The 18179-nt window shown below is 35.7% G+C and overlaps 1 protein-coding gene across 6 annotated transcripts in view; it reads right to left on the bottom strand.

Annotated features, from left to right (window-relative positions):
• The window catches only part of NAV3 (neuron navigator 3), a 611692-nt gene extending 604892 nt beyond the window's left edge, over positions 1-6800 (bottom strand). For all 6 annotated transcript variants that reach the window (XM_044228605.1, XM_044228606.1, XM_044228604.1 and 3 more), the window contains exon 1: positions 6405-6800. In XM_044228605.1, the coding sequence (XP_044084540.1) occupies positions 6405-6476 (72 nt within the window). In that variant the 5' untranslated portion in view covers positions 6477-6800. The remainder of the gene's footprint in view (positions 1-6404) is intronic.
• Between the last annotated feature and the right edge of the window lie 11379 nt (positions 6801-18179).

Raw genomic sequence — 18179 nt, forward strand, 5'->3', positions numbered from 1 at the left:
CTGGGCATGTCAATCCACTCGGGGGTCATCTCAGGCTCCTCTTCTCTGTTTATATATCCGGTTCTTGTTTCCCATTCCATGCCGGTACCAAAGTACACCCCGATTTTGTGATTAATCTCATCTTTGGCCTTTGGAAATGAGCAAAAGTCTTTTCCTCTCCCACCCAATTTTAACATTCAACACTCTTTAATGGTATTTTTACATGCATTCCAAGGTTTTGCCCACTTTGCTACCTCAGGGTAAGATTTGTGAAATCTCAGTCCACCCTTTTATACTTACCTGGAATCTCAAAGGAGGAAACAGATATGGTTAAACTACTGTTTCAAAATCATTGTGTTATATTCAAAAGTATGCATTTATGTGATCAAACGGAGAAAAGCCCCAGGACTTTTAGGAAGACAATCTTAAGGAGAAACTGACAATGACATGATCAGCCATTCAAAACAGGCCACACAGTATTATAATCTTTGCTTTAAAAAGTTGTGTGTGTGTATAAATATAAATATTATAAACATTAACACAGAAATCTATTGAAGGATGTACGTATGTATAGAAAGGTGAGAGGAAACTGGTATATTAGTGTATTTCAAGTTTTTTGCATTGCATATGTTCACATTTTTCCAAAATATTTTAGAAGAAAAATTTAGTCTCCATCATTCCTTTATGGAATGATAAAAATCAGAACTCACATGTTAATATCAAGACAAGGAAAAGGATTTAAGAAGAAACAGGAATTAAAACTTACTGAATCTTATAGTTTAGTAGTCATTGTTGAGATCACAATTAATGACAACTAGTAATCATAACAAGAATTTACATATAATTCTGTCTTCAGAATGCATAAAACAGGTATCACAAAACTCAAGTATCATCTAGTTTGGACCTGCCTGTTGTATCTATCTATTTCTAGGAAGAATATGCAGTCATTACATCTGTTGATATCTAAAATCCACCAATCAGGAAATGGAACATGGTCTAGTTTAGAACAAAAGAGTAGAACTACTGCATGGTATACAGTATTCACTTTTATCTATTTCCAGTTCTTCCCATTAGTCCAAGTCTGTTGACATTGAAAATGTATGCTGCCAGGACCCAAAAGGCAGGTAGCCATATAAACCACCTATGATATGATAGAAGATTTAAAAGAAATTCTATCCAAGTTCAGATCTGAGAGAGAAATTTCTAGAATCACTGCTTCACAGAAAAGCCCACCTTATATAATTCATCCTTAGAGAACTCCTGGTAAAGTGGTTGGCGACCGTTGTTTGCAGTACCCTTTTTTAAGAGATGATGAGGCAGAGGGAGAAATAGGGACAATCTTTAATGATATCATAGTATGCCACAATTCCAGTACTAGTTTCTTGTGAACATGACATTCATATTTGTATTTGTACATGGATTCCAGATTTATACAACAGAATTGCATAATGACTGCTCAATGAATTTCAAAAATTAAAAGTTTGGATAACCAGTAACCAGATGACTAATCAATTTTGTTGAGACCACTAGATAATCACTCATATTAGCAGTCATGCTTCACAATCAGATGATTAATAAATGATGTAACTTTGCTTCAGAAACGTCATTCTCCCTAAAGGTCCTTTTAACATACCTCATAGACACTAACAAAAAAGAAGTCAGGCAGATTTATAAAAATAAAGCACCATTTAATGAGTCCATCCTTCAAGAAGATCAAAGAATGAAAAGCCTGGATCTATCCTAAGCCTTCTCTTCTTGAGTGATTTATCTTCATATTTTCTCTTAAGAAAACAGATTTTTAATCAATTTCCAACAGAAACAATATCAAGTAGTTCTTAACACCTGTGATGAAAATCCCAATATACTTTTTGACTCTAAAATGATGCTATTTTACCAATACTGCAAGAAAATGTGACAGGGACGCCTGGGTGGCGCAGTTGGTTGGACGACTGCCTTCGGCTCAGGGCGTGATCCTGGAGTCCCGGGATTGAGTCCCACATCAGGCTCCCAGCTCCATGGGGAGTCTGCTTCGCTCTCTGACCTTCTCCTCGCTCATGCTCTCTCTCACTGTCTCTCTCAAATAAATAAATAAAATCTTTAAAAAAAAAAAAAAAGAAAAGAAAATGTGACAGATGTCTAAAAGAATCAGCACCCTAAAAAGAAAGATACTAAGAGAAGAATTAGGCTAGATTTAAACTAATAAATTGTCTTTACTCTCTCAAGCACTGGTAATCTGTCTTTACTCTCTCAAGCACTGGTAATCACAAGTAAGGTTTTCAGTAAAATTACTGGAGTAGCCTCACATTGTATGCAGAGATGCGGCTGGACCACACTTCTGTCTGAAGTCAACTGAAAAACAAACAAACGAAAACTATTCTATGTGGAGAGACACTGTGGGAGCCCTCATTGTCACGGGCAGATGAAGCTTTTTCTAATCTCCAACCTAACCTTGATGTTAAGGCCGCAATACCAGTGGGGCTGCCCTTAAAACAGCAGGCTTTCTCCAAATCAGCACCTCCTCTTCTATTAATTAACTCAGGTGTTTCTCTCACTTAACATGGCTTTCCACATCTCAGACTCTCTCACTCACTAGACCCAGACTGTGTTACTTCTGAAACAACCTCCATCATATATAAAGACAAGATGTGTTAGAATTTATCTGGAGGATCTAGCAAGGCAGTGTGAAAATAATGCTAACTAGCATGTAAAAGACCTGATTTTAGGCAATGAGAACCTGTGATGACATCAATCTTAGACATTTCCATGAATGTCAATCTCTGCAAACATGCAATAATACTGTCATCCCTTTCTGCTTTAAGGAACAGAGAAACAAAAGCATTCCAACCGGTCCCTAAATACATATTGCACTTCATTGTTACAATTTCAAAATATGTATCCTGCTATCCTTTTTAGCAATACCTAGCGAACTGTGGACTAGGACAAATGCTTTGGTTTAATACACAAAATATTCATGGAGCAATAATGCAGTGTCCCAGGGCTGTCTCAGCTGTAAACTGCTGCAATTAGACTGACAGTAAAATCTACTGAGCTCTGCTTTTCAGTTCAAGGTCACAGTTAATTAAACTGAAGTGACATTTTTACCTACTGGGCTTTCACTGTTCCAGGGGCTTTTGCAGAAAGAATCCCACAAAACGATGAAATTAGTCGAAAACAATACACCAAACACACTGGCATCAGTGAGAAAACATGGGTCAAAAGGTCAAGTTTTCAAAAATAAAACGCCACATTATGGGCATGCAGGAACTCAGATGCCACGAAAATTTTCCCATCTGGGGCATTCCAGAAACGGAATGCCAAAAGCAGGGATTATGGGCCAATCTTGACTGAAAATTCTACTGATAAACATCTCAGGAATCAAAAAGTGAGTTGAATCTCACCCAGCCTTACACTAATCCAAGTCAATTTGAGATTCTTAGAAGTATTCTCAACCCCTGTAAGATCCACATCTCGGGTTTATCCATAATGAAGAGTACTTCAGACAGCACTTGTGGATATGATATCTTTTAACTTTCAAGTATGTTTTCCAGATTTAGTCAGGTGATGGGGTATTATTTGAAGAAGCCCAAGAAGTCATACACACTTCTGAACTCTGTAGTTTTGAATAATGGTATATATATATTCTTATTATTGTATAAATATTTCTAAGGAACTGATCATTATTTTTATAGGACCAAATCTCTTAAGGAGATATAAATATAAAAAAGGTAAAAAAGCACCTTTTATCTTTGTAGAAATACATGTTCTTCACAAACTGGAAAGGACCAAGCATGCGCCTGGTATAGTAAGCACTCCATAAATTTCTCTCTTCCCTGACATTCACAGGCTCACTGCGTACAGCAGAACCATACCCACAAACTCATACGCTCAGTGTCCTAACAGTTCCTACTCAGAAGCAGAGCATACAAAGTACAAACTCATATATTTTAAGGTGAGAACAAAAACTAGTGAGCTATTCGTAGACTGCATAAAAAAATCAGAGGCACATTGTCAAAACAGGAGCATGTACTGAAGCCAGTTCAATTCACCTTGCTTTAAATAGCTACCACATGCCAAACATTGTGAGAAGAACACATTTTTCAGTTACACCAAAAAGACGCTTCACCTCTGGATTAAGTCATGAGTTGGAATAAATGCATTTTATTTCTCTGATGTGGAACACTGTGCCTGTTAAATTAATTCATCATGAAGGACTACAAACACTTGAAGTAATTACATGAATGCTCTTATAATCTCTATGGGTAATTGTGTGGTGGCAGGGCTGTGCCCAGAGCTTAGTCTGCAAAGATTTACGATATTAACGTTTCCTTTTTCTCCTTAATACAAACTCACAAAACTGTCTTTGAGACTAGATATCCCTGCTGACACTGAGCAAATTTGAATCTGAAGTACTGATCAATTGATCCATCAATATCTGAGGTTCCAGCTTACTCAGTGTGAATACTCAAACCAACTGGGTAGCTAGGAAATCATTAGAATCCCATTTTCCCCTTGATAATGCTCATTGTAAATGTTCCTGCCTCCCCCACCTCCCTATCAACTAAAAGGTGAGGTTTCAGTGAAATGGGGATCTTCTTATCCAACACAAACAGAATCATGGCTCTCCATAGTTTGTCTAGACGCTATTACTTTTCTCTATGAGCTGAACAACCCTTTGTGAACTGGCCTGGGAAACTAAGTATCATGACAGATCATTGTTTAAAGTTCCATACAAGGAATTTTCAGAATGATTTTGAGAGAGTTCATTCCATTCTGTAGCTTGCAATCCCTTCTGTGTTTGCAGAAAATATTTTTTTTTCAGGAAAGAAAATGATAACACCTGCAAAGGGACTTCCCTTCCAGAAAAGAAAGACTGCCTTCAAAAATCAGAATTCTGTGGTATTAATTGCTTACCTATTACCCACTTCCTTGTCTCCAGTCTGAGAGAGTAATCCATCAGGGTTAAGGACATTTTAAAATTGTAGCTAGAGAAAAATGATTAAATTGCTCCCCATAGTTAAGAAATTGCATACTGTCCTTTGGACGGAAAACTGATCTTCCCATCTCCTTTCGAACAACACCCTTAGTATCAGCAGAAGAAAAAAAAGTGCTGACCCATTTGAAACACCAACAGCATTCTTAGTAACACATTTACTTTTGCAGAAATCTATATCCACATTGAAGTCAAAATGGATTCCAGGCATCTTGGATTTTACATTACTTAGTATTTCCATGATTTACTTATACTGCAGGTAAACCTAGTGAATGAACCAAACGGGACATTAATAGCACACCCTTTCTTGCTTGGAGTCATGCAAAGGGTCACTGTAGCACCTTTCCTAGTATCCCTGGTCTAAATGTCAGAGCAAATTAACAAGCTATTGTCTATATGACCTCTTCTAAACATCTTACTCCAAAACTGCAAAAGAGCTAGTTGTCTCCTGGGAGTACCAGATGCCTAGTAAGCAAATTTCTACGCCAGATGAAAAAACAAACTTTAATCATGCCCCCTAGATCCAGGTCTGACACAAAATATCCTTTCTATTATCTCTCTATTCCTTGCTTTTGTGCTTCAGCGACTGACTGGGTCCCCACACACCTCTCCTATACTAATGGAGTCAATGAAAGCACTACAAAAGATAATATATTTCATTATGAGTGGGACTCCTCCCCTGGGCACCATCTTTGACCCTTCTGATGACCCTCACCACTGTACAGCAGTTTAGCAGGTAAGAATGTCTAAGAAGGTAGAAAAAATGAGGTTTAAGTGCAAACCTCCATACTCAATTCCCAGCTTCTCACTCAGAACTTCTCTAAATCCATAAAAATAAATATATATATATATATATATATATATTAGCACAGCCCTATTTTGATATTTTCCGTTAGTTCTTTCAACATCACACATGAAGAGTCAAACCAAAGCTCACAGTTTCCTCATGACTCTCTTTCCAGGCCAGCTGTAAAAATGAGAAAGCTTATGTTGATGTACCCCAAGGACATGAAACTGGAGAACTGCAAATGCCAACTGAACCTTCTACTGGTAGCAAGGCAGGTGTTCTCCTTTAGGAGAGCTCCAACTTGCTCCATTACTCCAGCAATGCCCCATGAATCATACCTCACCCTGGATCTCAGAAAACTGTTCCATGAGATCAGGCCAGCAGGTCACTAGGATTTCTAAAAGTCAAGAGTGAGAGAACACCATAGAGTCCTTTGCCAACCCACTGGATGGATGAATTCAGAAAACTTCAGAAACAAAACCACCAACCGGTAATGAAATCCAAACCCACAGATACGCTTGGCTATAGGGTAGGATTTACTTCCACGAAATAGTATGTTACTTTATTTCCTAAAGCACATTCATTTTCAATTTACAAACTTCTCTCTAAGCATAAACAAAAAGACCAAGCAAAAGAAAATTGTCTTACCTTCTTCTGATCTTCTAGCTTGTGACTCACTGGATTCTTCCCATGTCTGTTCATCTCTGAAGATAAATCCATCACATTAGATTCTTGCTTTTCAAAATGGAATCTCTTCAAAAAAGCAGCAAACTAATCCAAGATGCAATCACTAGGAAAACACTGGCATGCCACATTTCCCATCAAACACTGTCTCCGAACTTCATCAACTCCAGGGAAAGATTAAAAAGTCCATTGATTGAATGGAAAAGATGAATTTTGCAATTTACTCCCAGGACTTTCCAAATCAGCATATCGTTTTTAAATGCTGATGTCTCAAAAACAAAATATTCATCCAGAGCTTTAACTCCAACTGCTATCTTTTCCTTTCTTCACAGTTTTCCATTTTAATAAATAATTACACAGTTCCTGTAAACCTGTGATTAAAGAAAAAAAAAATGCACTGTTAATTCTCCCCCATCGTTTATAGTACAAACAATAAAAAATTCTTATCTAAAATGTGAAATTTAGAAAAAAAAATTTAGGCATTGATTATATTTCACATAAAATCAATAGCAAGTGAAAGGCAATATTCTTTACTCTTCTAGTCTTTAAAAAACCAAATACAATAACTGAATTAAAGCACAATATTAAAACCAGGGATTCACAGGTTATCAGAGTTAAAAATCAACAGAGAATAAACATATACACTCATCAAACATGTGCATTTGCTCTGTGGATCCACTCATTAATTTCAGTATTTGCATAACGAATTTAGAAAAAAGCCCAATACATGTTGACATGATGCTAGACTGACAGTTTTCATAAATAACTTTATTTAAATTTTATTTAAATTTAAAATTTAAATTTAAATTTAAAATTAAATTGTTAGTCTATTTTAAGATGAGTTTGAGAGGGTAAGTAAATTTTTGTAGTTTAATAAATAAGTAGTAATAAGACTAGAATTAGAATTCAGATTCTTTTTAATCCAAAACCCATTCTTTGTCCTCCACATAGTTGCCTCAATTCACATTATATATTTTGTCCACAAGGATCCCATAAATGAGTTTGCCAGGTGCCTTGCTGAATTATGAATGCATAAGTCATTCTTTTTTTAAAAAATTGCATATTATCTAGTGGTTTCCAAACCCTGCTAGAAAATGGAATAATCTGGGAATACTCCTACTCATAGAGACTCCTTGTGTCCACCCAACACAGCTAATGTAGAAGCTACAGGGTAGTGCCTGGAAATGTGCTTTTTTTTTTTTTTTCCCCCCCAATCTCTTCAAGACACTCCTGATGCAGTAAAACCACTGAGGAGTTGAAATCTCCCTCTACTATAGGGCTTCCCAAACTTGTCTGCATTTTGCAATCATAGGGAAGCTGCAAAAATTATTGATTCTTATATCCCATACCCAGAGACTCTGATTTAATTAGTCTAGATATGACCTGAGTCTTGGAACCACTGCCCTAATACACAAAATCCCTTAACATAATTGATGGACCACTGCTTGAATACATTAAACAAAAAGAAACAGTATCTTGGGAGGCAGTTCCTTCCATAGCAAAGCAGTTCTGGTCTTTAGACAATTCTTCCTAATTTGGATATAAATTCTGCTTTCCTAAATACTTCTGTACATTATATTTTTGTGATGATCATTCTTGGAATCATCAATATACCTAAAATACTATTAATTTATTCTTCTATCTGACAATTCTTCAAGTATCATCTTAGCCAGGTTAACCATTTCTAGCATCTGCAACAATTCCTCATCACCCTGGTTATTTACTTGAGAGGTTCCAATTTTTATAGGACTCATAAACTGTGCGATCAAGAGCTGAGCACAAAGGTTCAGCATGATGTGTTCCCCTTAAGAAATCACTGCCAGATTCCACAAAACAAGCAAGCCAAGAACAAAATACATGATAAAGTAGATAGTGTTTGAAAAATCAGCTCCTGAACTAGATTTTGGCCTTTCCATACACTGTCTCCTGTCTAGCCATTATTTTGACAAGCCATGGTCTTTCTTGAAGTCCTCTGATACACTGCAGAGGTTTATTTAGTTTGCATATTAATTGGAATGTCATCAACAAAGAAAATAGCATGGGCCAAGGCTTGGACATGAGGGAACACAGGGCTAATATGAGGAGTTCACAGAAATTCAACGAGGAGTCATGGAAAATGTGTAAGAAGAAACGAAGCATAATAGAATTTCCGGTTTTAAAAGTTCATCTTAATTTCAATATGGAAGATAAATGGAAGGGAACAAAACTTGTGACAGAAAAATCTTATGGGGATTGCTTAAATAATCAAAGAGAGACAACAGTATTCTGAACTGAACTAGCGTAGGAACTGATGGGATGGAAAAAATGACAAAACTAAGTAATGTGGTATTTAAAAGGTGTAGTTGATGGAATTGTTAATTGATTGGACATGAGTGTGGGTGTGTGATGCAAAGGGTGCATGAGCACAGGGAGGATTATATCATCTAAAACAGGAAATACCAAAAAAGAAGCATTTTGGACAGGAGAGGATAAAAGAATTTGTAAAGCGAACTACAGATGCTTGCTAAAATTAGAAAATTAGAAGTCAATCTCACTGTTGGACAAAGAAGCAAAAATCCTAAAGGAACATTAACAAACTGAAACCAGCAGTGTCTAAAATGAATCATATATAAATTCCGAATTGGTGCTATGCCAGGAATAAAGATTGGTTTAAGATTTGAAAATCAATCAGTATAATTCACCATATTAACAAAATAAGGAAGAATAATGATAGGCTCATCTCTACCAGAGCATTAATATAATTTGACAAATTAAACATCGATTCATCACACACACACACACACACACACACACCATGCACGCACAAACTCTGAGAAGACTAGAAAAGGACTTCCATAATATTCCTTCATCTGATAAAGCATATCCACAAAATGTCTACAGTAAACATCAGACTTATTGGTAAAAAATTAAAGACTTTCCTTTTGCTGAGGAACAGCACATAAATACCTGCTAATATAAATTCTATTCAATATTGTACTTAAAGTCCTACCATGCAGTGATATAAGAAAATATGAGAGAGAGATGAATGGAGGGAGCAGTATGCAGGCAAGCAGTATAAGCACTGGAAAGGAAGAAGTACGACTTTTATTTATAAATATTATGATGATGTATACAGAATATTAAAGAATAAAGAGATAAATTACTAGAATTAATATTTGAGTTAGCAAGTTTCCTAAACACAAAATTAACATATAACATCCCTTTATATTCCTTTATCACAGCAGCAAACATTCAAAAAATGAAATTTTAGAAAGATACTGTTTACAGTGGCATTAAATATATAAAATATCTAGGAATAGATCTCATAAAAGATGGTAAGGACTTTATGATGAAGCAATAAAACATCAAAAAACAAAAATCTAAATAAAAGATTATGCTACATTCACAAACTGTAAGATTTAATACTGCAGAAATGCCAATTTATTCCTAAAAAATTTATAGACTCAGTGCATTATCAAAATTCCCAGTTTTATTTTTATAACTTCAGAAGATGCTTCTAAAATATATATGGAAAAACAAATACCATTAAAATCCAGGACATTTTTGAAGAACAAGTTGCAACTATTTGCTCTGCCAGATGTTAAGAAACATAAACCAACAATAAATACAATGGTATATAACTGGTACAAGGAGAGACAAGTTAACTATGCACACAGAAAGCCCGGAAACAAACTCTTAACACATACGGGTCACTTGATTCATTACAACGTTACATTTACAAAGCCACAGGAATTTTTTTTTTAAAGATTTTATTTATTTATTTGACAGACAGAGATCACAAGTAGGCAGAGAGGCAGAGCAGAGAGACAGGGGGGGAAGCAGGCTCCCTGCTGAGCAGAGAGCCCAATGCGGGGCTCGATCCCAGGACCCTGAGATCATGACCTGAGCCGAAGGCAAAGGCTTAACCCACTAAGCCACCCAGATGCTCTGCCACAGGAATTTTTTCAATAGAGTTCTGGCTCAATTAGATATCCCTGTTGGTTAAAAAAAGAAAGAAAGAAGGAAAGAAAAGAAAAAGAAAAAGTAAAGAAATTTGACCTCTACTTCACATCAATAATAAATTCCAGGTGGACTGTGAATGTACTTGTGACAAGATGGGGAGAATAATTTTATAATCTGAAGGAACGGAAACAAGAGGTCAAAAGCACTAAATGTAAATAAAAAGATTATAACTAAGATAGTATCAAAATCAGGAAATTTTATTCATCAGATTACACCAATAAGAAAATATAAATGCAACCCATAGAGTAAGAAAAGATACATGTTATGCATATAACTACACCCAAAAAAAAAATAAGAAAACATACAAAAATATTTCAATAGGTGCTCCAAAAAAAGAAAAAATAACAGACATAGAAAATAGTGGTTGCTATGGGTTAAAGACGGGGAGAAAGTTGTGCTAAAAGAGTTAGCGTAAGGAAGACTTGTAGTAAAAGAATAATTCTATCTTGATTCTGGAGGTGTTTATATCAATCTATACATGCAATAAGATTATTGGAGATACACATAAATGTGTATATATAAAGCTGGCAAAATATAAGTAAACTCTTGTAATTGTACCAATGTCAGTTTCCTGGCTTTGATACTATACTATACTATAGTAATACACAGTGTTACCATGGGGAGAAACTAGGTACATTAAACCTCCCTATACTTTATTTCCCAACATTTTTTGTGTATCTAACATTATCTAAAAATAAAAAGTGAGAAAAAAAGATGATGTATAAAGGACCAAAAAACATTAAAAAGTAAACACCCTCATTAGTATTAAGAAAATGATAATGTAAACCAAGGTTTATAACTTCTCATCTACCCAAGGGGATTTTAAAAAGTGACAACACCCTAGCAAAGTAGTCTTAAGGGAACATACCACAACATAATAAACACAATATATGAAAAACCCATATCATACTTCATGGTGAAAAACTTAAAACTTCCCTTATAAGATCAGGAAAAAGATGTCCACTCTCACCACTTTTATTCAACATTGTACTGAAAGTCCTAACCACAACAATCAGATAACAAAAAGCAATATGGGGTGCCTGGGTGGCTCAGTGGGTTAAAGCCTCTGCCTTCGGCTCAGGTCATGATCCCAGGGTCCTGGGATTGAGCCCCACATCGGGATCTCTGCTCAGCAGGGAGCCTGCTTCCTCCTCTCTCTGCCTGCCTCTCTGCCTACTTATAATCTCTGTCAAATAAATAAATAAAATCTTTTTTAAAAAAAAGCAATAAAAGGCATCCAAATCAAGAAGAAAGAAATGAAATTTTCAGTATTTGCAGTTGACATGATACTATATATAGAAAACCCTAAAGATTCAACTAAGAAACTACCAGAATTGATAAATGAATCTGATAAGGTCAGAGAATACAAAACCAAAACCCAGAAATTAATTGCATTTCTATACACTAATAATATTGGTAAAACGTCCATACTACCCAAAGCAATCTACACATTTAATACAATCCCTATCAAAATATCAATAGCATTTTCTTTTTTTTTTTTTTAATTTTTTTTCCAATATATTTATTTTCAGAAAAACAGTAATCAATAGCATTTTCACATAACTAGAACAAGTAATACTAAAATTTGTTTGGAACCACAAAAGATCCTGAATAGCCAAAATAATCTTGAAAAAGAAAAACAAAGCTGGAAGTATCACCATTCCAGATTCAAGATATACTACAAAGAGGTAAATCAAAACAGTATGGTACTAGCACAAAAACAAGACACATAAATAAAGGAAACAGAACAGAGAACCCAGAAACAAACCCATGATTATTCTGTCGATTAATCTCAGTATAATCATGGGCGATGAGGCACCTAGGTGGCTCAGACAGTTAAGTGTCCCACTCTCAGTTTTAGCCCAGGTCTTGTTCTCAGTGTCATGAGATCGAGCCCGTGTGTGGGGCTCCCCATTCAGCTTGGAGTCTGCTTGAGATTCTTTCTCTCCCTTTGCCCCTCTTTCAGCTTGTGATCTATCCCTAAATAAATAAGTAAAATCTTAAAAAAAAAAAAAAAAAAGGCAAAAACAAAAAGAGGCAAGAATATGCAATAGGAAAAAAAAATCTCTTCAACAAACTGTGCTGGGAATACCAGACAGCAAATGCAAAAGAATAAAATTGAACCACTTTCTTTCACCATACACAAAAATAAACTCAAAATGGATTAAAGACCTAAATGCGAGACCTGAAACCATAAAAATCTTACAAGAGAGCACAGGCAGTATTTTCTCTTACATCAGCCACAGCAACATCTTTCTAGATCTGTCTCCTGAGGCATGGGAAATAAAAGTAAAAATGAATTATTAGGACCACATCAAAATATAAAGCTTCTGCACAGTAAAGGAAACAATCAACAAAACTAAAAGGCAACCAATTGAATGGGAAAAGATATTTACCAATGACCTATCCAATGAAGGGCTAGTATCCAAAATATATACAACTCAACACACACACACACACACACACACACCAACAAATAATCTGATTAAAAATGGGCTGAAGATGTGAACAGACATTTCTCCAAAGAAGACACGCAGATGGCCAACAAACACCTGAAAATATGTTCAACATCACTTATCATCAGGGAAATAAAAATCAAAATTACACTGAGATATCACCTCACACCTGTCAGAATAGCTAAAACAAAACAAACAAACAAAAAAGAACATTAGCAAGGGTGTAGAGAAAAAAGAACCCTTGTACACTATTGGTGGGAATACAAATTGGTGTAGGCACTCCAGAAAATAGTAATGAGGTTCCTCCAGAAATTAAAACATAATTACCATATGATGTTATCTCACTACTGGGTATTTACCCAAGGAATTCAAAAATACCAACTCAAAAAGATGTATGTACCTCTATGTTTATTACAACATTATTTACAATATCTAAAATCTGGAAGCATCCCAAGTGTCTATCAATAGATGTATGGATACATCTATTGTGTGTGGTGTACACACACACACACACACACACACACAGGAATATTATTCAGCCATAAAAAAGAATGAAATCTTGCCATTTGCAACATTGATGGAGCTAGAGAGTAGAATACTATATAAAATAAAGCAAGCAGAGAAAGACCATATGATTTCATTCATATATGGAATTTAAGAAACAAAACAAATGAACAAAGGGGGAAAAAAGGGAAAGAGGAAAAACCAATAAACAGACTCTTAACTATAGAGAACCAATGGTTACCAGAGGGGAAGTAGGGGAGATGTGAAATAAATGATGGGGATTAAGAGCACATTTATCATGATGAGCACTGAGAAATGTATAGAATTGTTGAAATGCTATATTGTATACTTGAAACTAATATAACACTGTATATTAATTAGACTATAATTAAAATTAAAAACCGAGTAAATTTTTTTTTTTTTAAATGACAATACCGGGTGCCTGGGTGGTTCAGTGGGTTAAGCCGCTGCCTTCGGCTCAGGTCATGATCTCAGGGTCCTGGGATCGAGTCCCGCATCGGGCTCTCTGCTCAGCAGGGAGCCTGCTTCCTCCCCTCTCTCTCTCTGCCTGCCTCTCTGCCTGCTTGTGATCTCTCTCTGTCAAATAAATTAAAAAAAAAAAAAAATCTTTAAAAAAAAATTTAAAAAAATGACAATACCAACTGTTGGCAAAGTCATGGAAAAACAAGAACATGATGGCCAAAGTACAGACTGGTACAACAATGTTGCAAAACAAGTTACCTTTTTTCTTTTCTTTTTATTTTACCAAAAATTGGTAACTGTTAAACGTATTAAGTTTGAAGCTATACATACTTTATGACCCAGCAATAATACTCTGAGGTTTGCACTCTTCAAAAATATATGTATATGTGCATCAAGAAAAATGTGTAAGATGTTTCCTTTAGGATTACCAAAATTATGGAAACAACACAAAAGTCCACCATTACAATGGGTAAATAAACTGTGGTATATTTATACAAGAGATAAACATACATTAAATAAAATGAGTAAACTATAGATACAAATCAATATAATTATCAAAAATATTAAGAATCTGAAGTCCAAACTAAAAGAACTTATACTGTATGATTTCACTTATGTAAGTTCAAAAAATATGTATAACTATGGTATTGTAAGTCAGGATAGTGGTTACCTTTGGTGGGAAGGGGACAGAAAGGGTTTTTTTTTTTTAAAGTATTTATTTATTTATTTATTTGAGAGAGAGAGAGAGATGAGTACAAGCATGGTGGGGAAATGCAGGAGAGGGAGAAAAAACACAAGCAGATTCTAAGCTTAGTGAGGAGTCAACATAGGGCTCAGGGCTCGATCCCACCACCCAGAGATCACAACCTGAGCTGAAACCAAGAGTCAGACTCTCAAATGACTGTGCCACCCAGGAACTCTGGGACAGAAAGTGTTTGGATGGAATTTAATTGGAATGCTGTCAATATTCCATTTTGTGACTTGGGTGGGCACAACTTGGATAATAGCTTTGTAATGATTCAGTGAGCTGTAAATTTACATTCTGTGCAGTTTTCTTGATGTCTAATAAGTCTTGTGATAAAAAAAAATAAGCTGAGAAAAAATTCAGATACAACTTTTCTTTAGTAGTCCCATTAATGGTCTCTCCAATAAGCAACAAGTAAGTATCTAAGTTAGACTGATGGGATCTGTTACTGAAGGGCATCATTCTTTTTTAAGGTCATGGACCAGCTGTTTGATTATGGCATAGAATTTTGCCCACGAACAATGTCAACCTTTAACCATTACATGGTCTATCAAATGTCAGAAAATGTACTCATGAAGCCCAGTACCTGAGCAAGGTAAAGGGACCTGTGGTGTCAGGCTAAAGTGATCATCTGAACAGTAAATTACAGTCTTCTCTGAATGCAGATCAAAGACACGTAAACCTTAGGAATGAGATATGGAATTTGTGGTAGGAATGTTTGCCTGAATTCATTTATAAAAGGGACTCTGCTTGAAAGAGTAATTTGTCAAGGTAAGAGAATTCCTGCAGGAGGAAGCTGTAGGTACCACTGGGAAGGGAGCTGAGGAGAGATCTGAAATGTCCAGTTCAAGAAGATATCATTAATCAGCTCAGGGGCCATAAGATCAAAGGGACTCCATAGTGAAATCTTCAAATATCAGGCAAAATAACAAAGAGAGAGTCAGTTTAAATAGTCCCCAGGCCTAGAGAATGAAGCCTTCTTACCATAGTAACAGCCAATAACAAAACTTCTACCTCTGTACCTCTCACCTGTTCCCCATCTTCCCTACAGAGACCCCAGTGAGTGGGGGGAGGAGGTGAAAATATGTTCTTTCCAAATAACGGGAATGTAGTAGTAAAAAGCACTAGCAGCCAGTTTTGGTTTGGGTGAAGAGGGAGAAGCTTTTGAATAAAAATGAATTTATAAATATATTGGAATAAATATTCTAAATTGTAAATGGAATTTTTTTGTCACCTAAAGCGACAAGAAACAACCCAAATTTACATCCAGGGACAGAGAAACAATTAATTCTACTAACAAGTTTGAAGAAACAGGAGAGATGTTTGGAACAGATTTAGACTTAGGAATCACCAGTCTGCAAAGGAGACCATACATCGACGTTATAAAGAGTAAGAAAAGTATGAAGGGAAGAACTCCAGGGGGAAGATCCAAACTATCTTGATAATACTGCCAGAATTATTTCCCAAATGCAAACCTGATCACAACACTTAAGTAAAATCAATGGGTCCCTAACACCTAAAAGTAAAGAGAAAATCAAAATCAAAATTCCTTAGCATGTCATTCAACACTCTCCAGATCATGACTCTTTTTAACTTTCTAATTTCATATATTAGTGCTTCTCACAACACTTTTTTGTAGTTATACCAAAAACCTCAGAGTCCCTGAGGACAAAATATCATTTCACACCTTTAGGACTAATGTATCTATAAGAGCTACCTAATCCACTTGCCAAAGTCTTACTTATCCTTAAAAACTCTCCGCAAAGCTATGTCTTCAGAAGGTTTCATTTTATGTCCCTAACTCCACTGTAGACAAGCCAGGCCCTTCTTCCCCAATATTCTGGGAGGGATTAAATATCCACCCACCTTGCTTTCGCACATACTTACTTGTCCGTCAGCCCTGATATACTTTCTTAGAATCCCCAAATTATAACACAACACCTAGAGGGTGTCAATCATTCATTAAAGGACTCATGTGATTCTGAAAAAAAATATGAGCTGAACACACACACACACACACACAACTCTAACCAATAATCTGTAAACCTAAAAAGCTTATACAAAAATTCTTTCATTCTAACAAAAAAAACATATATATTGTTTAGAAAGAATAAACCTTTTCTGAATTTATTTTATTTTTTTAAGATTTTATTTATTTCAGGGAGAGAGAGACTGTGTGTGCAAGCATGAGTGGGTAGAGGGTCAGCTGGAGAAGCAGACTTCCCACTGAGCAGAGAGCCCGATGCGGGGCTCGATCCCAGGACCCTGAGAGCATGACCTGAGCTGAAGGCAGAGGCTTTAACCCACTGAGCCACCCAGGTGCCCCTAAAGTACAAAAATCTTAAGTGTACAGCATATGATATGGTAAGTTAATCACCACCTACATGAAGATACAGAACATTTCCAGAACTCCAGAAGATCCCTTCATTCCTCCCTTCCTTAATAGGTAACCACTACTCTGTTTTATCACTGAAGATTTATCTGTCCTTAAAATATCTTAAGCGGAATCATAAATCATGTGCCCATTTGTTTCTTCTTTTTTTAGCATTAAATCTGGAGGATTCATCTGTGTAATTGCAAATAGCAATAGCTCATTCTTTCGCTCTATGAAGGGGATGGTAGTGCTTACAGGTCCCAATTCATGTAACTGACCAAAATAAAGTCCATTTCAACAATGGAATCTTTCATTATCTTGAACTCAATATCCTAATTCAAGCTTTCTGGACTCTTCATTTTTACAAATAAAAAAATAAGGAGGTTTGCTTTATTTCACATAGTTTTCCCAGGCTCTGTGACCTCTATTCAAGCCCATGAGAATGTAAAATAATCAACAGTTGCTGTGGTAAACACTGACAAAGTAACAAATCACACCACGAGAAACCATTAAAATTACTGGAAATTGCTTTTGGAATTTTAAGTATTAGAGGTGAATGGTCATTGTCTAACTTTTTAAATTCTGATACTGAATTGTTAAATATTCTTTATATGGCTAAATCAGTATTTCTAAAGTGAAAAGAAAAGGATCCAGGCACAATGGAAAAGGTTAAGGACTTGTTCCAGTAAAAAGGCTCTTGCGGTCAGAAGTGCCACTTGCCTTTCCACTGCTGTATCCCAGACCAAAGACTCCAGTGTTGCCTACAATAAAGGACTTTACCACTGTAAAAATATTGGAAAACTACTGTAATACTTTGACTCAAAAAAATGTTAAAGATTTTTATAAAAATCAGTATATGTACAGCATACATATATATATATACCTATAAGTGTGTGTACAAATTAAAACCAAAATTCTTAATAAAAATAAATAAAAACAAAGATGACAAATGGTCCAGCAGAAAAAGGAGCCCAAGTATATGAATAGGCAATTCCTTCAAGAGGAAATAGGAATGGCCAATGAGCATATGAAAAGTAGGAATTGAGAAAATACTTTTTTTTTAAAAAGATACTATATCCTACCTAATACAGTGTTAAAAACATTTTAAATGCTACTGATAGCAACTGATGGAAGAGATGCAATCATTCAAATACTTCCATGAATTGCTGGTGGGT

This window comes from Neovison vison, chromosome 12, assembly GCF_020171115.1.
Source record: "Neovison vison isolate M4711 chromosome 12, ASM_NN_V1, whole genome shotgun sequence".
Classification (NCBI taxonomy): domain Eukaryota; kingdom Metazoa; phylum Chordata; class Mammalia; order Carnivora; family Mustelidae; genus Neogale; species Neogale vison.